The 24,046-nt window shown below is 37.4% G+C and overlaps 1 protein-coding gene across 2 annotated transcripts in view; it reads left to right on the forward strand.

Annotated features, from left to right (window-relative positions):
- The first annotated feature begins 542 nt into the window (after positions 1 to 542).
- Positions 543 to 24,046, forward strand: part of LOC144568374 (midasin-like protein) — a 32,732-nt gene continuing 9,228 nt past the window's right edge. Inside the window, exons 1-54 of one of the 2 annotated variants that reach the window (XM_078318705.1) lie at positions 543 to 1,103; positions 1,402 to 1,486; positions 1,605 to 1,876; positions 2,156 to 2,359; positions 2,452 to 2,594; positions 2,705 to 2,814; positions 2,900 to 3,019; positions 3,105 to 3,171; positions 3,704 to 3,823; positions 3,907 to 3,991; positions 4,161 to 4,257; positions 4,350 to 4,478; positions 4,694 to 4,750; positions 4,824 to 5,000; positions 5,087 to 5,212; positions 6,483 to 8,192; positions 8,585 to 8,652; positions 8,871 to 9,066; positions 9,301 to 9,405; positions 9,491 to 9,796; positions 10,573 to 10,766; positions 11,144 to 11,198; positions 11,560 to 11,710; positions 12,245 to 12,318; positions 12,424 to 12,562; positions 12,791 to 12,889; positions 12,968 to 13,068; positions 13,334 to 13,423; positions 13,511 to 13,576; positions 13,664 to 13,828; positions 14,015 to 14,222; positions 14,339 to 15,228; positions 15,872 to 17,449; positions 18,152 to 18,338; positions 18,419 to 18,484; positions 18,772 to 18,854; positions 18,931 to 19,185; positions 19,749 to 19,884; positions 20,026 to 20,111; positions 20,204 to 20,268; positions 20,372 to 20,513; positions 20,618 to 20,707; positions 20,832 to 20,955; positions 21,155 to 21,309; positions 21,397 to 21,510; positions 21,587 to 21,742; positions 21,839 to 22,018; positions 22,354 to 22,524; positions 22,638 to 22,727; positions 22,825 to 23,061; positions 23,150 to 23,272; positions 23,463 to 23,544; positions 23,632 to 23,753; positions 23,832 to 23,996. In XM_078318705.1, the coding sequence (XP_078174831.1) occupies positions 682 to 1,103; positions 1,402 to 1,486; positions 1,605 to 1,876; positions 2,156 to 2,359; positions 2,452 to 2,594; positions 2,705 to 2,814; positions 2,900 to 3,019; positions 3,105 to 3,171; positions 3,704 to 3,823; positions 3,907 to 3,991; positions 4,161 to 4,257; positions 4,350 to 4,478; positions 4,694 to 4,750; positions 4,824 to 5,000; positions 5,087 to 5,212; positions 6,483 to 8,192; positions 8,585 to 8,652; positions 8,871 to 9,066; positions 9,301 to 9,405; positions 9,491 to 9,796; positions 10,573 to 10,766; positions 11,144 to 11,198; positions 11,560 to 11,710; positions 12,245 to 12,318; positions 12,424 to 12,562; positions 12,791 to 12,889; positions 12,968 to 13,068; positions 13,334 to 13,423; positions 13,511 to 13,576; positions 13,664 to 13,828; positions 14,015 to 14,222; positions 14,339 to 15,228; positions 15,872 to 17,449; positions 18,152 to 18,338; positions 18,419 to 18,484; positions 18,772 to 18,854; positions 18,931 to 19,185; positions 19,749 to 19,884; positions 20,026 to 20,111; positions 20,204 to 20,268; positions 20,372 to 20,513; positions 20,618 to 20,707; positions 20,832 to 20,955; positions 21,155 to 21,309; positions 21,397 to 21,510; positions 21,587 to 21,742; positions 21,839 to 22,018; positions 22,354 to 22,524; positions 22,638 to 22,727; positions 22,825 to 23,061; positions 23,150 to 23,272; positions 23,463 to 23,544; positions 23,632 to 23,753; positions 23,832 to 23,996 (11,238 nt within the window). In that variant the 5' untranslated portion in view covers positions 543 to 681. The remainder of the gene's footprint in view (positions 1,104 to 1,401; positions 1,487 to 1,604; positions 1,877 to 2,155; positions 2,360 to 2,451; positions 2,595 to 2,704; positions 2,815 to 2,899; positions 3,020 to 3,104; positions 3,172 to 3,703; positions 3,824 to 3,906; positions 3,992 to 4,160; positions 4,258 to 4,349; positions 4,479 to 4,693; positions 4,751 to 4,823; positions 5,001 to 5,086; positions 5,213 to 6,482; positions 8,193 to 8,584; positions 8,653 to 8,870; positions 9,067 to 9,300; positions 9,406 to 9,490; positions 9,797 to 10,572; positions 10,767 to 11,143; positions 11,199 to 11,559; positions 11,711 to 12,244; positions 12,319 to 12,423; positions 12,563 to 12,790; positions 12,890 to 12,967; positions 13,069 to 13,333; positions 13,424 to 13,510; positions 13,577 to 13,663; positions 13,829 to 14,014; positions 14,223 to 14,338; positions 15,229 to 15,871; positions 17,450 to 18,151; positions 18,339 to 18,418; positions 18,485 to 18,771; positions 18,855 to 18,930; positions 19,186 to 19,748; positions 19,885 to 20,025; positions 20,112 to 20,203; positions 20,269 to 20,371; positions 20,514 to 20,617; positions 20,708 to 20,831; positions 20,956 to 21,154; positions 21,310 to 21,396; positions 21,511 to 21,586; positions 21,743 to 21,838; positions 22,019 to 22,353; positions 22,525 to 22,637; positions 22,728 to 22,824; positions 23,062 to 23,149; positions 23,273 to 23,462; positions 23,545 to 23,631; positions 23,754 to 23,831; positions 23,997 to 24,046) is intronic. The other variant, XM_078318706.1, reaches the window with a different exon arrangement.

A 24,046-nucleotide genomic window follows, 5' to 3' on the forward strand; every position in this document is an offset into this window, starting at 1 on the left:
ATGTATAGAAACAAAGAAAGAGAAAGAAGAAAATAAAAAAAAATAGTTTCCATTGTGATCCATATAGAAACGAATAAGAAGTAAGGAAACAAATAAATAAAAAAAATGGAAGGTAGAGTCTTCTTAATTGAAGAGGAGAAATATATCGCTAAATTTCAGATTTGTTCAATTTTAATTGTAACGTATTGTGTGGCAACACATGTGGTGAGTATGTTTTTAACTAAATTTAGACTTTTATACATAAATTAGATGAATTTAATCAAAAGAAGATAAATTATGTAATTGGAGGGCTGAGATCAAATCCGAAGTTTCATCTTTCAATCGTAGCCGTTGGCGGATTGGACACCCAACGTGCTTAATAATAGAATGAAGATTTCTCCACCTCAGCCCTCAATTAAAAACGAATCTGTTAAAATCTGTACCCCGTTACGATGCAGCGATTTAAGATATTCGATTCTAACCGTTCAAAAGAAATCACACGGTTGGACAGACTACATGCATAAATAATTTTGATGGCGGCGAACAACCGAACAAATAATGGACCGTACTTCTGCTCTTTCCTCCTCCCTTTATCGCTCTCTTAAACCCTCCGCCTCCCTGCCGCCTTAAAACCCTAGTTCCTTTTACTGCCAAACGGGACTTTCGCTCCCGCTCAAGCTCTCTACTCGTCTTTCTTCACCGATGTCGTTCGACGGTAGCTTTTCTCCTCCCGCCTCTCTCCGCCGCCTCCTCACCCGCTGCCCCGTTCTTCTTTCCGACCCGAAACTCTCATCCCTTCACCAAATCTGCTGCAACGACTGCTCTAAGTTAATATTGGATGATTTGGTGGAGGCTTTAGCGGATCCTTTTCTCCACCCTGAGTACACAATCCCTATTGTTGGCTGCTTTAGACCTGTCTGTGAAAGAATAGCCACCAGAGCTGTTGATAAGCTAAGGGCAGCACTAAGTCTAAATTCAGAGAACGATACGAGTATTGAAGATGAAATTGGCGAGGAGATAAGGGTTTTGGATTTTTATCTGCTTAGAGGGAGGGGTTTGAGGCTTCATGAGGTTGCTTGCCTGGCTCTGTGCCGAGCACTTGACCTTGCACCATTTTTGTTGAGGTGATTCTTCTTCCATGATTTCTTTTCTTTTTTACTTTGATTTATGCAAAATGGGATTTATCATTTATTTTGTCTACTTATTTCTTTATTTTTCCTTTTACATTCCTCACCACTTAGTCACGCACACAAATTAAACCAAAAGTAAATATTAGGATCAGGTAAGGAATGATTCCTTTGCCCGTAAAATTCTAACTGCAATACCTGGTACAGTAATATGATGTCAATGCAGATTTTATGATTAATAATAGTTATTCTAAAAATCTTGCATGCATAATAGCTGGTTTTTATTTTTGTACAGATGCATCTTAAATTATTTCAAGTTTTCTCCAGCACCATTTCGAAGGGTCAAATGTATGGGAGTATCTATGCCTGCCTTAAAAAAGGTTATATTTGCACACTATTATTGCTACAATTTTTTTTTTTTTTTATATTAATGCTTTGATACATCAGATGGGATCAGGGAATGTAAACTGAATAGAATATCCTTGATACCGTTAACAGGGAATTGACTTATTGCTTGAAGCCACACGACTGTCATACCGTTTTCTCGCCATGGAGCCAAAAGTATTTTCTGAGCTATGGGACTGGTCATGTTTCTTGGATCTACTACAAACCTTGGGTGATCTTAATTTAACTGAAACCACACAAACAGATAAAGTATTGGAACTAAGATGGTATACAGTACAAATTTTATCTATTGTTCTTAAATCCAGCGATAGGATTATAGAAAATCTCGGCATTCGAGCAGATGAAGCTTTCATGTGCTATGAGAGGTAATGTTGTTATTGCACAAGTTTTTTTTTCTTTATCTTCTTTTATAGGATTAGGAAATCCACGATTGAAGGATTCTGTACTCGGTTACCTTTAGCTTTGGGCCTTTTGGTAGGGTGCACTTATATTTTCTTTACAAAATGAAGATAGTCAGACAATTTAATGAAAATATTGGACCAAACTGCATACAAACCAAGGTTTTTTTGCACACATATTAAGAAGAAGAACAGTAGTAAAGAGAATAGTAAGATAGTGATGGTGCAATTGCTATTGCCATATAGGTGGAAGAAATTTTGTGGTGATACTTCAATAGAAAAGGTTGGTCTATATTTTGAAGGATGGGAAAGAGGCTCTTCTGACTCTATTGACGGCATTGCCTCAAGTAACCCTGAAATAGAATCTCTGGACAGCTGGAGTTTAGTTGACTCTTTATCAGAATTGAAGGTTTCTCAGCCTGGAAAGAGAAAACAGATTGGTGATCCGTGGTAAGAATAAATTAAAATTATTTATTGCTGGTAACATCTTCCACCGTCTATTTTTGTCTATTAATTCCATATATTCTTTTTCCTGGTTTTAGCCCATTCATACTTACTACTAGCATGAAAAGGACTTTTGAAGTGTCTCTGATGGCTGTTACCCAAAAGTGGCCTGTACTCCTTTATGGCCCTGTAGGTTCTGGGAAAACTGCTTTGATCAACAAACTTGCTAGTGAGAATCGAGGTATTGTTGTTTGCCAATTTACAGTTTGCAGCTATAATAAAAAAAATTAATGTATCATTATGAATTGCATCCTGTTTTTGATGGAAAATTATTATGGTCTATCTTTTCAGTTTTATTTATTCACATGGATGACCAGATGGATAGTAGGACACTGGTAGGGAGTTATGTGTGCACAGAGCAACCAGGAGAGTTCAAGTGGAATCCTGGGTCGCTAACTCAGGTTTTTATTTGCCATGCCCCAAAATTTATACATTTTGATAAAAACAACACGGAATTTTACTTTGCCTTTTCAATCACTGCATTAGGCGATTGCAAAAGGGTTTTGGATTGTTTTTGAAGACATAGACAAAGCACCTAGTGATGTTCAGTCAGTTTTACTACCGCTGTTGGAAGGCGCAACTTCTTTTTCAACCGGCCATGGAGAGGTTGCCCTTTTCTGAGTACTTGTGTAGCGACTTCTTTTATTATGGTTATCTGTTATTTTTGAACTAAATATCTGTTCTTCCTCAGGTGGTTGAAGTGGCTCATAGTTTTAGGATATTTGCCACTGTGACGACCTCAGGAACGGATATAGAAGGTTAGCAGAGATTCTCTTCTACCCTCATTGCTGAATATAATTAATATTGCATGCTGAATTAAATTTGGGTTAGACATGTCTTTGTTTACCAACCAGTTGACATGGGCGGCGCAAGAAGTATCTTTAGGGTGATGTGAAATTTATTAGGGTGGACCGCAATTTTTTTAATTACTTTTGACAAGCATTTTCTTTTTCTAAATTGCTATAGTTAAAACAATAAACTTTTGTTACCTTTAATGAGCTAAGAAGGGTAAGTGCCAGAAAATACCCTACCCTGGCATTTAATCTTTAGTATTCTTAATACTTCCTATCCTTTGTGGTGGTTTTCTCATGGACTTGTTATGGAAGCTTAAGCAGGTAGAGCGGTTATTTAGTATTTTATATTCGTTTTGTACTACGTTAACTTAAACTTTGTTTAACCTTTATTTTGCTGGTCATATTTCTTTTATTATGCACCATTTTTTTGTAATGGCTGTTGGATCTTCACTGAATAATTAATTAAACGCATCATTCATATTTTCACTTTTTTTAGGACGACGTTGCAGTGCACTCTGGAGACAGGTGATGGTTAGGCCTCCTAGGAGAGAGGATATGTTAGACATAGTGAATACATGGTATCCAAGTCTGAAACCAATCTCAACCAAGCTCCTAGGTTTGTTTTCAGTTTATAACTAATATTATTTTTATTTTCTCCCTGTATGCATTGCACTTGACATTCTATGTTTTACTCTGCAGATATCTTTGAAGTAATCAACAAAATGATGTCTCACCAGCTTGTTGGATCTGTCTCAGCTGGATCTTTCACTAGATTCTCCTTGAGGTATGTTTAATCTCATCATAGTAGGTCCTACACTAGCTGGTCATGGCATTCAATTTTTTTTTTTTTTATCATTTTCATCTCAATGTTTGGGTGCCCTCTTTGTTGTAACATAGTTGAGGTTGCATGTAATGTTGGTATTCTTAATGAGATTCATGCTAACATATCGAAGGGACCTACTAAAGTGGTGTAAGAGATTGATGGGTGCTGGTGTTCATTATTCCGACCATTGTCTGTCATCTTCAGATACACAGACTATTTATCAGGAGGTATGAACTTGGTCAAGCCTTTATTTTTTTGCCCTCCTATTGTTTTATCCTGGAAATTGTTGGTAAAAGGATATTTCTATTTTTCGGTATAGGCTATTGATGTATTTACTGCTAATTTATCCTCCTTGGAGAAACGCTTATCTGTCATGAGAGAGGTTTCTGGGATGTTGGGCCTGCCTGCACCAGACTCTGTTCACCTGAGTTACAAGCCAATCATACAGGTTACTACTATGATACTTTGTGAAGTGTGAACTATACTTTGATGTCGGGTCTGGCACCTGCTTTGTATACTGAAATAGTACCCTTTGGTTTAGGCAATTTGTGTGTGTCCTTGAAAAAAGGAAACACAATCTGCACTTCAATTTAATTGGCTTTCACATTTTTATTGTGCAAATTGTCTTATATCAATTTAAGTTTTTGTTGTCTACACATTCAGACTCATATGACAGAGTTTCAAGTTGGAAGGGCCAAGTTGGAGTGCATGGAGAAACCAGTACGTGTTCTACTATTGCTCGAGCTTTTTTAACTTATATGACATTAGCAGGCTTTAACATTTTAAATATTAGGTGATGGAGCAAAAAAGGCCTTTTGTTGGTTTAAGGAGTTCTCTGCAAGCCCTGGAGAAAATTGCTTGTTCAGTGAAGTACAATGAATCAGTTCTTCTAGTTGGTGAAACGGGCACGGGTAAAACTACTCTAGTGCAGAATTTGGCCGCGTGGCTTCAACGCCCTCTCACTGTTATGGTATGTCATGATAAATTGATTTTATCTTTTTTTGTTTCTGTTTTACAGTGACACATTCAAAATGCTAATTTCTTTTGTGTATGCAGAACCTGAGTCAACAAAGTGATGTGACAGATCTTTTGGGAGGCTTTAAGCCAACAGATGCACAGTCCATATGTGTTCCTCTTTATCACGAGTTCAAGAGTTTGTTATGTGATTTGTGCTCTCAGAAGGTAGGAAGTGGAACTCTCCTCACTAATGCTTTTCTAGACTTCATGATCTTGGATGAAGTAGTTTGAAGTTACTGTGATTAGTATTGTATGATTCATGATATGATTCTCTCACCTAGCAATGCTGGTCCTGGCATTGTGTTACGAACAGGGTGTATACTCCCGATTCTTTTGAACTGCTCCAGATCTGATTTTTACTCAATGATCCCTAAACAACTCCATCTGTTTCCCTTTGTGTCCCTTAGTTCACATGTGTCTCTTATTTTAATGATTTCCATTGGACAAAAACCCTAGAACGAAGGGCGGGGCGAGTAAACAGTGACATATCTCTCTTATTATCCCTAATTTTTATTCATCATATAATTAAATGGAGCCCTAGATAGGGGAATGGAACAAAAGGAACTGACTGGTGGGCATAGGAATTAATTTGAGAAAGTTCAAAATGGGAGCCATTTGTCCTCAGTGGCCTTAATTTTTTCTTCATTTAATGTGGTATTTTCTTTTTTCTTTGTATTTTGAACATAAACACATTTTATGGGATGACTGGACTGAACCTTTTTTTTTCTGTTTCACATCATTATTATTTTTTTTGTTAAAATCTAAATATTTGATAGTTCAGATTTTAGAACATATATAATAGGAGATTATTATGGGAAGGCCTTGAGCTAGGAAAAACTTTAATTAAAATATATATTGTGTTCAAATATTAGTGTATTGCAAATTAGTTAGCATAACATTTTTAGGAATGTGGAAGAAATTAGGAAGTTAAGATGCAATATTATAGTGTATAAAATTTTAAATACATAGTACTGGTGTATTTGTGTGCATTATGGAGAATTTGACAACAAATGACATTTGTTCATAAGAATTTAAAAATTTGTGATAAATTCATAAATATTTTGTATGTTTTCTTTACATATTGAGGGTCCATTATAGAATATAATTTATAATTGTACTTTACTGGTGGGGTTGTTACTGTTAAAGTATATAGACATGATATTATGTAGTATTATGACATTTTTTCATTACAAATTTATAATATGTTGCAAGTTTTTAGGGGTTCATTTCAAGACTAATTTAGCATATCTTAACGATTTGATTCGGATTCATGATATGTACAAAAATATAATTATTCACGATTCAAATTAATATTTGACAACGTTGGATGCAACTCAAATCTACGGTGACAAAAAGTTGTCAAAACTATACTCTGATAAGCAGGCTGAAGAAAAAATGTCTTTCCGTTGGTTAATTTTTAATTTTGTGTAACCAGGTGAATGATGAACTGTTTCGTTACTGTGAACTGATCATGATAGAGAAGAAGTGGAAGAAGCTACTTCGTGTTCTCCAGAAAAAAGTCGATGAAGTCTACAAACTTACCAGCGATAGGCCGAAATCTAAGCGAAAGAGACCCTTTCTCCTCTCAGACTGGGAGTCTCTCTCTACTAGGCTGAAGGCTGCACTAAACCAAATAGGCACAGCAGGTGGCATGTCATTCAAGTTTGTGGAGGGTGCCTTTGTAACCGCTTTAAGAAGTGGCCACTGGATATTGCTAGATGAAGTGAATCTGGCACCTCAAGAAACTCTACAGAGAATCGGTGCGGTACTTGATGGTGAGAGAAGTACCCTCTGTCTGGCTGAGAGGGGTGACATTGATTACGTGGACCGACACCCCTCTTTTCGTCTTTTCGCATGCATGAACCCTGGAACAGATGCAGGCAAACGCGAATTGCCACTCTCTTTCAGGAGTAGGTTTACTGAATACTTTGTAGATGATGTTTTGGAGGATGATGATCTACGACTATTTGTCAACAAGTATTTGGAGGAGACCTCAGCTGGCACTGAGTACACAGAAAAGATTATTCAGTTTTATAAAGCGGCCAAAAAGGAGTCTGAGGACAGGCTGCAGGATGGTGCACGCCAGAAACCACAGTTCAGCCTAAGATCCCTTGCACGTGCGCTGGATTATGCTAAGAAGGCAGAGAGGGATTTTGGCTTGAAAAAGGCTCTCTATGATGGTTTTTGCATCTTCTTTGTCACTCTTCTTGACAAACCTAGTGCGAAAATTATGTCCAATTTGATAGTGTCTTACCTATTGGATGGAAAAATGCCACAAAGTGTTCAATCTACTGTACAGTTTTCGGAAAGCTATATCGAGACACCTAGTGTAAAGAAGCATCTGGAGAACCTGGAGCGTGCAGTGTACATTAAGAGATACCCAGTCTTGATGCAGGGCCCCACATCCAGTGGAAAGACTAGCCTTGTTCACCACCTAGCTTCTGTCACCGGTCATAAGTTCATGAGAATAAACAACCATGAGCATACTGATCTTCAAGAGTATTTTGGTAGTTATGTCACAGATTCACAAGGGAGGCTTCAGTTTCTAGAGGGTGTTTTGGTAAAAGCTGTCCGTGAAGGTCATTGGATAGTGTTAGACGAATTAAATCTGGCCCCTTCAGATGTCTTAGAAGCTTTAAATCGGCTTCTGGATGATAACAGGGAGTTATTTATACCTGAATTACAGGAGACAATACAAGCCCATCCAGAATTCATGCTGTTTGCCACTCAGAATCCGCCGGTACTTTACGGGGGCCGTAAGATGCTCTCCCGTGCTTTTCGGAACCGATTTATTGAGTTGCAAGTTGATGAGATTCCAGAAGATGAACTAACCTCTATTGTAGCGAAGAGGTGCAGTATTTCAGACAGCTATGCTAAGAAGATGGTAGAGGTCATGAAGGAGCTGCAACTGCACAGGCAGAATAGCAGGGTGTTTGCTGGTAAGCAAGGATTCATCACGCCTAGGGATTTGTTCAGATGGGCCAACCGTTACAGTGCTTTCAGCAAGTCACCTGAGGATCTCGCAAAGGATGGATATCTCCTGCTTGCTGAGAGATTGCGTGATGAGAATGAGAAAATTGTGGTTCGTGAGGCACTGAAGCGCCATCTGCGTGTTGACCTGAATATGGATGATTTGTACAAATGGGTAAGTACACGAGTGGAAGAAACATAAAAACATGCAAGCATGCAAATATTTGATAGAAAGGTTGCTTTCATGAATTGCAATAATACTAGTATATGGATGACTGGGAATTTGGCTTTAATGTTTAATGAAAATATAAAGAAAAGGAGCATCATATTTTCGTAGGACAAGACAAAGAAAGCACCACATTCTTAGATAAAGTACAAAAAAGAACTATAAAAATGACTACTGGCTGAATGTGCAGCACTGATAGGTAACAACTGGCATCGTTCTCATCCATGCCATGAACAGTATCATCACTGAAATCCTTTATCAATTAACAGTACTAGGGCCTTGTAATGGTATTATGGTTCATTTTTGTAATCATTTATTGATCTGTTTTTTTGACAACACAGGAATCAGATCAGGGAACCTCTCTTTCTCATCTTGCTGGAGATCAGAGAGTGCAGGAGAGCTTTGGGAAGTTAGTGTCATTCTCACTATTAATTATTTGTTTAAAATGTCTTTTTAAAAGAAATATAAATCTTACAATGTCTTTTTTTTTGCAATATTGTTTTTTGTTTTTGTTCTTACCTTTTAAATTCAGCGTACTTTATTTTCTTTAATTGTAAGTATAATTTATTTTGTAAGGAGTCAAATAACAGAATTTCTCTTTAACTGAAAAATAACTCCTCTTTTCAGTTTTACTTGGACAAGGAGCATGTGGAGGTTGTACTTTCTTGTAGAACGATGCTACAAGTTGCGTGAGCCTGTACTTCTTGTAGGTGAGACTGGTGGTGGCAAGACCACTGTTTGCCAGTTGCTGAGCGCGGTCCTCGGGTCAAAGTTGCACATATTGAATTGCCATCAATATACCGAAACATCAGATTTTATAGGGGTTAGTTAAATACTTGTTCTTTTACTGATTTTCCTTTTACCTAGGAGTTATGATTAAAATATGGTCAAATGTATGCCACCGTGTGTATATAAATAAATTAATATATCAAATTTAAAAAAAATATCATATATATCAAATTTATTGTTCTGGCATCCTTTTTTGAAGCTGTAATTCAATTGATGTGTTTTGGTTAAAAATGTGAACTATCAAGTGATAAGCCTTTTTGTGTTGTAGGGATTTTGCCCAATTCGAGATAGGTCAAGATTGGCTACGGAATTTGAACATCATATCTCTTTTCTAAAGCAATCCAAACTTTTCATGCACACCATGGAAGAGACAGTGAGTAGTTGTCTTATCCTGTTTTCTTTTATCCAAGTATAAAATTGTACATCTCAATTTTTTATACTCTTATCATTGCCTGCAGGTTGTATCTTCTAATATATCTCAAGCTCGTTCCACCATAAATATAGTTAACGAAATAATAAGCGGCTGCAGAAAGGAGCAAAACACGTATGCGGATGTTACTGAAGAGGACATTGATGCTGTAGAGAAAGTGAAATTAGATCTGATAAGGCTGCATCAGAATTGGCAAGCTATTTTTCTTTGGCAAGATGGGCCACTTGTGGAGGCAATGAGGGACGGAGATCTGTTTCTGGTAGATGAGATTTCTCTGGCTGATGATAGTGTCCTTGAACGACTCAATAGTGTGTTGGAGCCAGAGAGGAAATTGGTAAGGTTTTTTCTTACCATGGCACTTGTTTTACCATTTATCTTGATAATAGTTCATTTATTCTCTCTATAGGCATCAGTCTTGAATTATTGGGTAATGTAAAACAGTGTCAGGTTGGGTTTAGATAAGATTTTTGTGGGTTGACTTGATTTTGTATCTTGTTTGGTTAAGGTATATGGTAATTGTTGGTTTCTTGCTTTGTTTTTGTGTTGTTTTGGTTGGTTCATTTCTGTTGGTCAATTTTGGTTAATCTGGCTTTTAATTTATTGGTCTCGGTTTCAGGTTATTGTCCTGAAAGCAGACTAGGTGTTGTGGTGGAGTCCTTTTTTCGTTGGTTGGTTTCATGTTCAGGTCCAGTTGGTTTCTGTTGTTGTGTCAGGTTGGTTTAGGTAACATGCCTGATGGTTTCAGATAATCAGATATCACGGATTTGGGTCAGCTCAGGTTTCATCTTGTGGGGTTTTGTGTGGATGGTTTGGGGTGAATTGATTTGGGTGGGTCAGGTTATGTTTGTTGGTGCTTTATCAAAATTATTCACATGTTGAGTTTTGAGTTTTGAAAGTTTATCCTGCTGGGTTAGATTTTGGGTTGCTTTAATTTTTACTAATCTGGTATCATTGGAATATAATGGTAGAAATTGTCTTTTTGTAGCAAGTATTGCCTTGGATTTCTTTTTGCAACTAGTAATTCGTTGGGATTGAATATTAATTTTTTTGTAATAATCTGTGTCTATTTATGTTCTAAGGTACTAATATCATGTTTATTGTGTTTTAAAGTCTTTGGCCGAGAAAGGTGGTTCAGTTCTTGAGAAGATAACGGCACATCCAAATTTCTTCATCCTTGCAACAATGAATCCTGGTGGTGATTATGGCAAGAAGGAGCTATCCCCAGCACTAAGGAATAGGTTCACTGAGATTTGGGTTCCAGCAGTTACTGACATTGATGAACTCCAGTCAATTGCTGTTGATAGGTATTTTATTCTTCTATTGGTGCTTGCTTACTGGATTATACTATCTCCTTTAGTGCGGTGGTTGTTGAAACATTGTTATGGTTGCTTCAGGAAGATGAGGGGATCAATTCTCTTGAAAGAACAAAACTGGTACCTGTATTTACCTAAGGACTACTATATCAGATAACAATTCCTCCGATTCAGTACATAGTGGTTCCGTCCTACTAGCTGGCCATTGTGTCCATACCTTATGCAGCATGGAACTCTTGTGTCAATACTGTCACCAATATCTGTTTAAAGTTGCAACTGCTGTGGGTTGCTATGGCACTGACACATCTTATTGCTTGCTTATTTGTTATCTTTGTTTCTTTATTCTGAATTTATTCTTTTTCATGTAGATTCAATAAACCTGCACTTTCCCCACTTGCACAATGTGTTGTCAACTTCTGGAAGGTAGGTGCATTGATGTAAATTATTCACTTGTCAGTATTCTATTTACATGCCAGTAGATGTATTGATTATTTTAAAAATACTCATTGGTTGTGTACTAGTGTTATAAAGAAAAAAAACAAAAACCGAGGAACCTAATAGGGATGAAATAGCATGTGATGGGGTAATTTGGTTGAACTTCCTGGTATGAAATGGAATATTAGTTCTTATTGAAGTTTAGTTTTGGATACAAATTAAACACGTGATTATCAAACTTTGGAACTGACTGTTTGGAGTAGCTTCTCTTCAACCTCAGGGATTTTACCTATTTGATGCATTTATAAGAAAGTTCAATAATTTTATTTTATTTCCATTTTCTTGGCAGTGGTTCAATGAACTGCAAGTTGGCAGAACACTCACCATCAGAGATCTGTTGTCCTGGATAACATTTGTTAATGTCGCTGAAGCAAAGCTTGGTCCTGAGCCTGCTTTAATTCATGGGGCCTTCCTTGTTTTACTGGATGGCCTTACGTTGGGTACTTATTGTTGTTTTGCCAATACACCTCTTCCTAATTTAAGTATATTTTGTGCTTGAGTGAGGTTATGGTAATATGCATATTACGGATCGACTCGAGCTATGGATCCATATCTCTATTTTCAAAGTTCAAACAGTCGGTCCGAACCGTTAAACTTGATCTCCATATAAAAATGTAACTAGAGAGCAAATTTTACATTTTTTTAGAATTTTTTTACTATTTTGTTAGAAAATCATTTTTTTGGATTGTCCAAAATTTTCAAATCAAGTGATTTTCTATCTATCTAAAATAAATAATAAAAAATTCTAAAAAATGTAAAATTTAGTCTACAAGTACATTTACATATGAATTTCATGTTGAACGGTTCAGATTGACTATTTGGACTTCAAAAACGAAGATACAAGTCCATAACACAGGCCGATCTGTAATATGCATATTATTATGGCCTCACTCTTTGTGCTTTAACATTATTCACGTCTCACTTTAGTAATAGCATTCAGTTTCTCTATCGAAATTATTTTGCCTTTCTTTCAGGTACTGGTATTCAGGGGGACGATGCTAACAAACTGAGAGAGTCTTGTTTGCTCTTTCTTTTTGAGGAACTTCAGGTCAATAAATTTAACACCTTTTTAACTGGAGTAGATATACTTATGATATTCTAGGTATATGGTCTATGGAAAGCATCTCTAAATCTTATTTTTTATCTTTTGCAGAAGGTTGATAACAATTTATCTGTCTCATTGTTGGCAAAACTGGAAAATTATGGATGGGGTTCAACTGAAGAAAATATTCCTAATGAAGTCGTTCACACACAAGATATTTTTGGAATTAAGCCATTTTGTATTGGCAAAGGTTAGTCTCTAATTGGAGACTTCTTTTTCATTCATTGTTAATTATGGCAAGTTCTGTACATTTTATTGCTTCATGCTGCCTCTTGATGTTTGCCTTGTGAATTGTTAGTATCATTTCATTTTGCTGCTCTCTGTGTCCCTCATTTATACATGAAAGTTGGACTACACTAGAGGCTACGCTATGCTATAGTTTTTTTTTTTGTATTGGAATTAATCCTTTTTTTAACAGGCAATTTTGCTTGTAAGACTGAGGGTTACGAACTTCTGGCTCCGACAACTAAGAGGAATGTATTACGGGTTTTGCGAGCAATGCAACTTCCAAAACCTGGTTTGTCCTCTCTTTACTCTCTCTCTCTAACTCTCAGAACATGAGCATATATGAATTATCTCGAGTTCTTTGTTGCAGTTTTACTGGAAGGGAGCCCTGGTGTTGGGAAAACTAGTCTGATTGTTGCACTTGGTGGGTTTTCTGGACATGAAGTGGTTCGAATCAACTTGTCTGAGCAGGTTTAAATCTTCCAGCTCTCTTTTTTTATTTTTATATTTACCTTTACTTCCCTTATGATTGCATGTTTATTGGAGTGGAGATCTGAGCCAGCCATCAGCAATGGTGAGTAATGCTAAATTATGACCAGACACTTGAAGAATCTGAAATGATCATTATGTGTTTGTGCATGACACCCTGTATGGCTACATCAAGGGTTGCTGAGAAGCTGCCTTGGGAGCTCTTGGTGGTCTTTAACTTGTGTTACTGCCTTTTTTTTTTTACTAGACGGACATGATGGATCTTCTAGGTTCTGACTTGCCAGTTCAAGGTGAAAATGGAATAGAGTTCTCGTGGTCTGATGGTATCCTGCTTCAGGTTATGAGTCATTTGAATTTTTCTTTGCAACGACTTGTATTCCCTCTTTTGAAGATTATAATCAGTTTCAACTTTTTGATTGTGTAGGCTCTTAAAAGAGGTAGTTGGGTCTTGCTAGATGAGCTTAATTTAGCTCCTCAATCCGTCTTAGAGGTAGGCTTCCTGCTATCTGTTATTTTAATGTGTTTCTTGAGGATTTCGGATTTATTTGCAATTTTTGTGTGATAAATATGGGAACAGGGTCTAAACTCAATCTTGGATCATCGTGCGGAGGTTTTCATTCCGGAGCTTGCTCAAACATTTAAATGCCCTCCTTCCTTCCGTGTCTTTGCCTGCCAAAATCCTTCATCTCAGGGTGGCGGTAGGAAGAGCCTACCTAAGTCCTTCCTAAATCGGTTTGCCAAGGTTGGTTTTCATTTCCTTGTTTTTTTTTTTTGTAAATTGAAGTGGTACCAGAAATTTATTTCAGCCGCAACAAAGTTGGCTTGTGGCTTTACCATGAATTGAAAGTTTTTATTCTTGTTGGGCCCTGGAAACTTGCAGTTTAAGTAGAAATTGTTGGTGTCTAATGTAAAAATATGTTGCTCGCAGGTCTATGTGGATGAGTTGTCTGCAGATGATTATCTCTATATCTGTGAGGCGCTCTATCCTTCGATCCCATCTTCACTGCTTTCTAAGCTAATTACTTTCAACAAGCGGCTTCACTTTGATACCATGGTACTTAGGAAGTATGGCCAGCAGGGCTCTCCATGGGAATTTAACCTTCGAGATGTCATACGATCATGTCAGATGATCTCAAGTATGGAAATTAAATCTTTTGATTTTTCAAATTTAGTATTTGAATGCCAAAGACATGCATATAAAATGCAATATTTATTTCAATTAACTAGGTGTTTTCTTTGATTCATCTTTTAGGTTCAATGCAAGGTTCAAAATTTGACTTCTTGAACGTAGTTTATCTTCAAAGGATGCGCACTTTGGCTGACCGCAATGAAGTTATCAGATTGTTTGAAGAGGTTTTTGAGTCGAAACCTTTATTGAATCCTCACCCTAAGCTTCATATAAACCCTAAAAATTTGATCATAGGGAGTGCATGCATCCAGAGGAGTCACTTCCAGCCTTCTAAAACATGGATCAACCAGCTCGAAGTTCTCCCAGGAACTCTATATAGCCTGGAGGCTATATTGCACTGCCTAAACCAGGGCTGGCTGTGTATTCTTGTGGGAACACACTCCTCTGGTAAGACATCGCTTGTTCGTTTGCTGGCTCAATTAACTGGGAATGCACTGCGTGAGTTAAACCTTTCTACTGGAACCGATGTGTCAGAACTGCTTGGGTGTTTTGAGCAATACAATCTCTTCTGGCATTACAAAACTGCCATATACCAGATTGAACGGTACTTAGATGAGTATTTCAGCCTCAGGTCAGAGGGGAACTGGAAGGAGTTCATTGCTGAAAGAAAGGGTGTGTATGCAAAGTGGTTTGAATTTACTGCTTCAAAGAGGTACAGCTTGTCAACGCCGGTGTCTGCTCTGATGGACTCATGGGATGCTAAATCTTTTGACTCACTTGCTCTCCTTGTTGATATTATTGAACAATTGAAGAATGATCCTGATATGATGAAGTATCCTGTCTCATGGTCAGTAGATGACCTGGATAGATTACTGAAATCTGTTGAGGAGTTGCAGCGGAGCAAATCCTTGCAGCAGAAGGTTAAGTTCGAATGGTTTGCCAGTGACTTGGTCAAGGCCATAGAGAACGGTGAATGGGTCGTACTGGACAATGCAAATCTGTGCAATCCAACGGTTAGTATTGAATAAACTTGTAAATTATCCAAAGATTAATTTTTTTTCTTAGACCTTGTTGTCAAACACTAGATGCAACAGGGATGTTGACAGCTGTCCTATCAAAATCTGACAGTCTGGAATCAGCTTAACAACGGGAGATTTCCTTTTGATGCAATCTGAACTATTGTATTTTAGTTAGATGCCTCCTGGCAGTGAATATGAACTGTGAATGTGGAGATGAATATAATATGACAGAATTGTTCTTTTGTCTGTCCCGATTTTGTAATGGAATAACAACAATGTTCTTCTTTTCAAAAAATAAATAAATTGGCAACTCTATGCCTATTTTCTAAATGCATGTGTTTCCAATGACATTTGAATGCAGGCGACTATGCCTTCTTATCCATCAAATATCCACATTTCTGCCTAAATACGAAACCAGAAGTTTCTGAATGCATGTCCAGACTCATACAAAATTAGGGATATATGACGTGCTCATGCTTTAGATGTTATTATGAACACGTTTAAAAAATAAGCATAAAATTGTCAAAGATTTGAAAACACAGATGTTGTTACTCATTTACAAAAATGGGATAGACAAAAAAAAGAAAAGAAATTCCTTTATGACATAGCTGATGTTTGTTTATATATTTCTGTCCAGGTACTTGATCGAATCAATTCTTTGGCTGAACCAGATGGCTCAATTGTAATTAATGAATGTGGCCTTGTTGAAGGCAAGCCTATGATCCTCCATGCCCATGCCCGATTTAGGATGTTTCTCACTGTAAATCCTCAATACGGTGAGGTCTCAAGAGCCATGCGAAACCGTGGGGTTGAAATCTTCTTGTTAGAGAAAGACGGTTCATTATTTAATGACCAAATTCAAAATCACGAGGTTAATCTCAAGAGCGATGTGGCTAGATTCTTAGTATCCTCTGGAATTGCTAGATGGGAGTTGGTTTCCGCTATGACTGATGCCCACATGTTTGCAAAAGAGACTGGGTCACGTTTAGGCATACGTATTTCTCTACTTGAGCTCACACGTTGGGTCCAGCTGCTTCAGGAATTGCTTCTGAAAGGAAACCAGCTTATGTGGAGCCTTCAGCTCAGCTATGAGCACATTTATCTTCCTTCTCTTGGTGAAGTTGAAGGGCTCGATGCGATTTTAGAGGGTAAATCAAAATTCTTGACTTGTCTTTCCAGTGGTTACTTGGATTTGTTTCCAGGATATTCTCTGTCTTTACCAAGCGCCGAGGGTAAATTGCAATTCTTGACTGGTTATGCTAGTGACCACTCAAATTTACTTTCAAGTTATTCTCTGTGTTTACCGGGTGGGTGGCCATCACCTTTGAAGCTGAAAGATTTTGTTTGGCACTCTAGAGAAGCATGTGTTAGGAAAAAATGCATGTATCTCGAGTCACTGGCTGCACAATGTGCTGCTTATGAGTTGAGCAGATGCTGTTCCGGTGCGGAAGATGCATTATGGAAAGACAGGAATGTTCACCTCTCTGTCATGCCTGTTAACCTCATATGTCAGCTGTTATTCCCGGGAAAAAAATCTACTGAGTCTGAGAATATTCTTTCTGGATTTGATGCTGGCTTAGCAAACCAGATGCTTTTCTTTGCTGCAAATTGGGTAATTGAGCAGGTCACTGATAGAGATCTTTACCTTTTTGTAAAATTGTTTGAGCTCTATGGTTCCCAGTTTGAAACATATTGCAACTTTTTTAGCAGTTTTGGCACCATTTTTGTAGAAAAACATGGCCGTCCAATATGGGAACGCATTTTTCTGAACTACAGAGAAGTGGTCTCACATTTTAAGATTGACACTGATGCATACCCACTCCCTTTTCTTTCCTCAAAGCTAATGGATTTGACCTCTTCTGACATCGCTCTTAAGAGTTGCCATTCTTCACTTGGTAATGCTTTGGATTGTGTTAAACTGTTTCTACTCAGCCGCCAGCAGTGGAACACTGAGAAGTGGTTTTCTGACAAGAAAAAGGTTGAAAGTTTATTACCGTTGCTGAAATCCCTCAGAGTACTGGAGACAAAAGTGCTGGGTGTAATTGTAGAGCAGGAGCTCTGTGATATATATGCAGACATAATTGAGTATCATAGAGTGTTTTGGAAGACTTTAGTCTCGTCGCAGTCTGAATATCTCTCGCTCTCTTGGAGTTTCTTAGAGAAAGAAGTCATAAAATTGTCATCAAGATTCCCAGTGCAAGTCAAGAGACTATTGGTGATTTTCTTTTTCCCCTCTCAAACATTATGCAGTGACTTAATATCACATTTTCTTATTCCCTATCCCGAGCAGCATGATTTGCATGATTCATTTGCACATGGCCTTGGAAAAATTTGTCATTCTATCATGTCCAGTTAGTTGATAGAATTGAAGCTAATGGGTGCATATTTTGGGAGTTTGATTAAAAGGAGGGGGGTTGTGATAAGGCGTGGCGAGCCAACGTAAAAAAGTACAGCCTCTTTATGGAAATGAAACCCGTATGGTTTTGTGACTCTGGTTGGGTTTCATTTCTTGCCTACCCCAACTTGTTTGGGACTAATGGCTTGGTTGTTGTTGTTGATGATGATAATTTTTGTAATAGATATAAACTCCTTGTTATTATAGAATAGTAAATAGGATATATATACTGTGGTACTGTGGTTAACTGCCTTTGCATAGGCCTGAGAGCTTAGGCTCAAATTGTGGTTTATACAGGTCATCTATGCTATGTGGGGATAGGGATGATATAATTAGGGTGTTGTAAGACTGCTAAGTTTCCCTAATGAAACAGGCTTTATGCCTTTTAAAAAAAAATCATGTCCAGTTAGCACCTAAAATGAAGGTTTATTAGCTAATAAAGATATCATGAATTTCTAATGGTAAGTGTTTTCACCATGGTAAATAAAAAGTTGACTGAACCAAATTATCTTGTTGTTACAGGTAGAAAGAGCAAAACTAAAAAGTCTCCCTGTTTTCAACTTCGGAATGCAAAAACCGACATTGTGGTTGAAGGGGGGCCATCCCTTTGTGCCATCCTCTGGTGCTGTCTTCAAGAAAGTCCAGGAAATTTTGACCTTTCTTAATGATCATTGGCCCAGGAAAGAATTTTCGAAGCAAAATTTTAATGGTAAATTAAAAAAAATACTTAATTTCAATATCATCAATGAAACTACAATCTGTTGTATGTTATTAATGACTTATTTACAGGCAACTGCTCTCTTGTGGATGCAGTTCTGTCAACTGATGTTAAGCTGAAATGGCTAGCTATGGATGGTACTTTTCTTTTTTCCCTTTTTACCATTCTTTATTATGCTTCATTCTTGGTATCAGTACATTTATTTTAGACAATCATCTTACAATTTACTCAGAGAGCAGACCTTTAGTTATTGTCTGTGAACAAAACAACTATTTTCTAGACTCGTGCTTAAGATGCATTAATTTAGTGAGTATGCAATGCTGTAATCTTTTGCCAGTTTATCTAGAGTGTTGTGGCACTATGTTCATGCTTGGAATCATTTAGTTGCATGTGTGCTTGACTGGAGTCTATGTTTGATATTCAGGTACATGTATGTCAGAAATTATTGTATCTAAATTTGATGAAGATGATTCCAAGATCTTGGCTCAACTCGAAGAAATTTATCAGGTACTGGTCTTTATTTGTCTAACTGTGTGGTGACATTATTCTTTTTTCTTTCTGAATCTTTTTTCTTTGTTTTTAGCCATTACTGAGACGGGTTAAAAGTGAGAGAAAGAATCTTGAGTTAATTTTTGACTCGGGTAAAGAGAGAGCAATTCCCAGAACGGAAGCTTCCTTGTGCTGTTTGATGTCTTCAGCGGCTCCATGCGGAAGAGACAGCTTCCATAGCTGGCAAGCAGCCCTTCCTTTACTTGATTTGAAGTGTGCTAACTTGGATATATTGTTGCTTCCCAAGCTAGTAGAAGCCAGTTGGTTAGACTCCAATAAAACTTGCCAGGTAATGCTTTTCAATTATGATTTGAATTAATTATTTATTTGTTATGAGACATGAGGGGGGTGTTTGGCACGTGGTAGGATTAAATTTTATGTTGGGCTAAGGAGCACTTGTTTGGTAGAGTCTGATTAAGGAAAGGTGCCAAGGAGACTAGAAAAGATGCTAAGGAGGTTTAATCCTATACAAGGTGCCTTAAGAATCCGGGAAAGGCCTAAATGAGGCTTAATCCGGACTAAGGAGATGTTGTTTGGTGGGATTAAAGGGCTAAGGAGGCTTAAGGAGTACTAAGGAGGTGTTGCCGAACACCCATGAGGAGATTTGACTTCTTCAAGAATTTAGATGCATTTTCAGTGCCATTTCATATAATTGTAATTAGTGACACGTGGCAATAAACCAGACAATTGCTTGGTGGAAGCAATGTGTCTCTTGTAAATAGCATGGCATGTACATTCTAAAACAAGGTGCTATTAGTTTGAAAATTAGCAGTGCATTCACTATCCTTAACTAGTAAGTATATGTGCCATATTTATTAATTCCCTTCTCTTTTTCTTTTTGGGATCATACAGCATATTGAAGAAACTTTAGAGTTGGTAAAGTATGCCCTGAATTATTCATTGGAGTTTTCATCGAGATCGCCCGTGGAGTTGGCCCCTTTAAGGATTATCTCATGGATCCAGGAAAAGCAGGCTTTGGTAGATTCTGGTAACGTTTACCCGCTTACCCCCTCTGTCCCTCTCCCTCCCCTCTCCTCCCCTCTCCTCCCCTCCCCTCCCCTCCCTCGCTCCATCGCTCCCCCTTTTCTTTGAGCAATTTTTTAATTTTATTTTGTGTGTGTTGGCACAGCGTGTACAAAGATTGCTGCAGCTACCATGCAAATGTGGTACAACTATCATTCTGCTCTGTGGAATTGTTTTTCTGGACCTCTGAAGGTTTGATCCTAAGCTCATGATAGTTTTTGTTACAATGTTATGTTCCAGTTTCTTGTGTAACTTTATTTATTTTTTCTTGCTTGCAATTTTAGGGTATCTACAATGAGCCTTATCATTTGACACGACTTTCCAAAACTGCTGCATTATCTACAATTCTGTAAGATACTTAGATGGCTTGACTAGTATATTGTGTACCTGTACTAACTCACTCTTTGCTGGTTGCTGTTACTTATGATGTTGCTTGATTGATTATCTTGCAGCCAAGACACAACCTCTATAAGTGATTGTGACATGAGTTGTTTTAAGCTTAGGGTTGTTTTGAGAAATCTTTGGGAGGATGCTCAATTGCCAGGGGGTTTAGTTGGAACTTTGCATTCTGCTGCTGACCATCTCTTGAAGCAGGTGCTTTATTTGTTCTCGCTTTAGGCAGAGCTATTTTTCTCCCATATTTTGATAATCTTAATTATTATTCTCTGCAACCTTGAATTTTGTTACTCTACCAATAGATATTTTGGGTGCACAAGAAGCATTTTCGGGATGAGGCATTTGGCCAATTGAAATCCATTCTTATCCAGCTATCGGAGAATGGTTTGACGGTATGTATATTTTGTATTTTCTTTGATGGATGGCTAAAGTTCTCCTGCGAAGAGTACCTTATACAAGATCTCATTTACAGAAATATTTGATTGTTTTTTTAATTGTTTTGTTGTGGTTTTGCAGGTAGAAAACTTGAATTCTATAGGGTCATTGATATCTTCATCAACTCATGACGGTTTGAGTTCTCTTTGGAACCAAGTTGTTGAGCCCTTGGTGAAGGACTTGTACACCAAGTGTCCTTCTAGTGGTTAGTAATTTTGTACACTGTCATGAAATATTTCAACCAGAATACTTTAATAGCTGGCTAATGCTTTACCTATTTCCTACAAGTAACAACGAACAAGTACTGTTATTTGCAACCAAGGAGATGCGAACTCCAACTCAATTTCTCCTTAATTTGTTAACTTGTTAGGCAGTATAAGCAGCATATTTTTTCCTCATTTTAGAAATGTTGTACAACCTTGGGTGTGCTTGGTTCCACATTGGTGAGTTAAGATTCGAGTTACTATTGAGCTCATATGGGATTGACCCTACTATGAAGTATGCTTTCAAGCACTCCCATGCATTAGAGAAGACATCTCTGGTGGAGCTTGATATGAAGGTATTTTTATTTTGATATTGTTTTGCTTTTTTTTTTATTCACATTATTTGTTGCCTGACGTTACCCATATTTACTGCAAAATTGTAGGTGCGTCACGAGTGTGAGCAACTTTCCGGATGCAGCATAGAAGATTATCAGCAGGATAAAAGGCAAGTCTCACTACAGAAATTGGGTGCTGAAGAGAAGAAGCTGCGGGAAAAGGTCATGTAGTTCCATTTTTTGTTTAGTAATTCCACCTTCGCTTGGTTTGCAGCTTTGACACTTGTTACTTTTACAGGTTGTCTTCCGTTCCCAACTTTCCAGATTTCAGGAACTTAGGAAAGCATGTGTGGAATTCAAGGAGCTAATATCTATATGTTTGTCTGTGGTGGTTGATAACCTAAGGGACATTGAGAACTTGCAACTGGCTGCAGATAAGGCGTGCAGCTGGCAGGTAAAATTTCTTAAGTCTCTATATCTACTTTTGTAGGCAGTGAAGGTTTATCTACTTTAGTATAACCACCTTCTTGATCCTTTTTCTTTCTTTCAGATAACTTCAGCCAACTTCATCAAGCGGCTTTCGGAAGAATTTGCTGAGTATATTGACTTGATTCAGCCGATCCAAGTTGCTATATACGAAATGAAACTGGGTTTATCAGCTGCTCTCTCTGGTGCCCTTGAGAGACAGTATCTGAAGATGGCTGAGGAGGAAAACACAGATGGGATTTTTGTAAGTGTGGCCTTGTCTTTAATCACATTATTTTTTGCAGAGTATTGAGTTCTGAGCTCACACCTAGAACGTCTTCAATTTCACTGAAGATGGGAACATAGGTTTTTGGGCATTATGATCAAGTCGAGAAAACTTGATTGACAAGTGCACTTTAGCTTAATTAATTCAGGACACCTCAATTAACAGTGATAATAATGGTTTGGGGCTCAATTTCTTGGATGAGAAAACAAAACTTGTGGCCATCTGAGCTTATTCATATATTAATTTAAGGTTTACTCTGCTTTTTTTTTTTTGTCTTTTTTTAACTTATGCTGACAAAGTTACATGTGCTGTAGGTTGCAATCTCTTCTTTTGTAGAGTTCCCTGCTAGAACAGCATTTGGACAGTTTCTGGAATCAGAATATTCAGTGGTTGATCCAATTGAAACCAAATACACTCAAGTCTGTCCCGCTAATTTACTGAAGAAGTTCGTTGCTATATCTAGTAATATGGATTCTGACAAGCAGGTTGTATTTATTATTCTGTGTCTCACGCATCCAACTTCTATAGGCTATTCTCTAGTCCTGCCTCTGCTTTGCTAAAGAAATGTATTGAAGTAATTACTTTGCATTGGATGCAGGTCTCTTATGCTAAGATTAACCATGCCGCATTAGTGAGAATTGCTTATCGAGTCTTTTCTTCTATGTTCCTGGATAAAACATCATTTATGGTACTATTTAAATTGACATAATTCATCCACTGCTACAAAATGAGGAAAGAGTTGTTGAATGATGCTAATTATTTGTCCTTTAAAACTTTCTTTACAGTTGATGCATGATATGTTTAACCAATTCAATGATCTTTGGTTTGAGATGAAAAAATCTACATCCAAAAATGAGGAACATGATGAAGAGAGATTAGTTAAGTTCAAACCTCGTTTAATTAAGTTAGAAGATGTCATGGATGGTGATATTTCATTTCTTTTGGAGTCGGATGCTGATCAAGATGCCAAGTTCAAAAACGAGATTGAAGAGAGAATGGAGCAAGACTTTATTAACTCTACAGTATGGCTGCTTTCCTTGATATTTTTTCTGCAAGTAATTAGTTTTCTAATTTTAACTTTTTGCATGCTTGATAAATACTATATTTCAGGAGAATGGTATTAAAGAGGATGGAGTTACAGAGGAAGTCTGGGAGAATATATCTGAGTCTACACTGAATAATCTAGTTCTCATCCATAATCAGCTATTTGGATCAGAAGACCTTATCCAGCAGGTATTTTAGTAGTATATAATAAAATGATTGCAACATTATTCTTAGATATATGCAATTTGTTGCAACCTACTATTGTTGATTTTCAACTCTAATGTTTATTTAGGCTTAGTTGAGTAATTAAAAAACTTCTCAAGCAAAACTGTTGACCAGATAAACATTTAAGAATATTTACTGCAATTGTATCTACTAGGTTGGGAGACATCAAATTATGGCAGCACAAAAGCTGCATTGCTTCATTGACTCATATGAAGTAGGGACAAGAATAATAAAAGGTGACAAGACTGATTTCTAATTGTTAGTTAAATTATTTCTCTATAGCATTCGACTTGGCTTATTGGTATTTTTTTTTTGGCTTGCAGACCTTGAATCATTAACTTCCTCCAAGTTAGATGAAAACCTTACACTGGAGCATCTTCTCCGTCTGTGCTTGGAGTACGACAGTTATTCATTGAAAAGAGATAAATTGTACAATGCATACAAGGTCTGTTTTGGACTTCTACTTTATTTTGTGATTCCATTGATTTCAATATTTGGTCACGAGGATTAACTTTTTATACAGGATCCAAATGCTTTTGTTCTGTCCAAAATGGTGGCGCCACTGAGCGCAATCCAAGACCGAGTTAATTTTTATATGATCGACTGGCCAGAGCACCCAGTTCTTCAGAGGATACTAAAAATTAATGAGACACTTTTATCAATGCCACTCAAAAGTCCTCTCTCAAAGGTGCAAGGACATAACAGTGTTTTTGTTGATTCTGTATATTGATTTTTCCG

This window comes from Carex rostrata, chromosome 17, assembly GCF_964058835.1.
Source record: "Carex rostrata chromosome 17, lpCarRost1.2, whole genome shotgun sequence".
Taxonomy (NCBI): Eukaryota; Viridiplantae; Streptophyta; class Magnoliopsida; order Poales; family Cyperaceae; genus Carex; species Carex rostrata.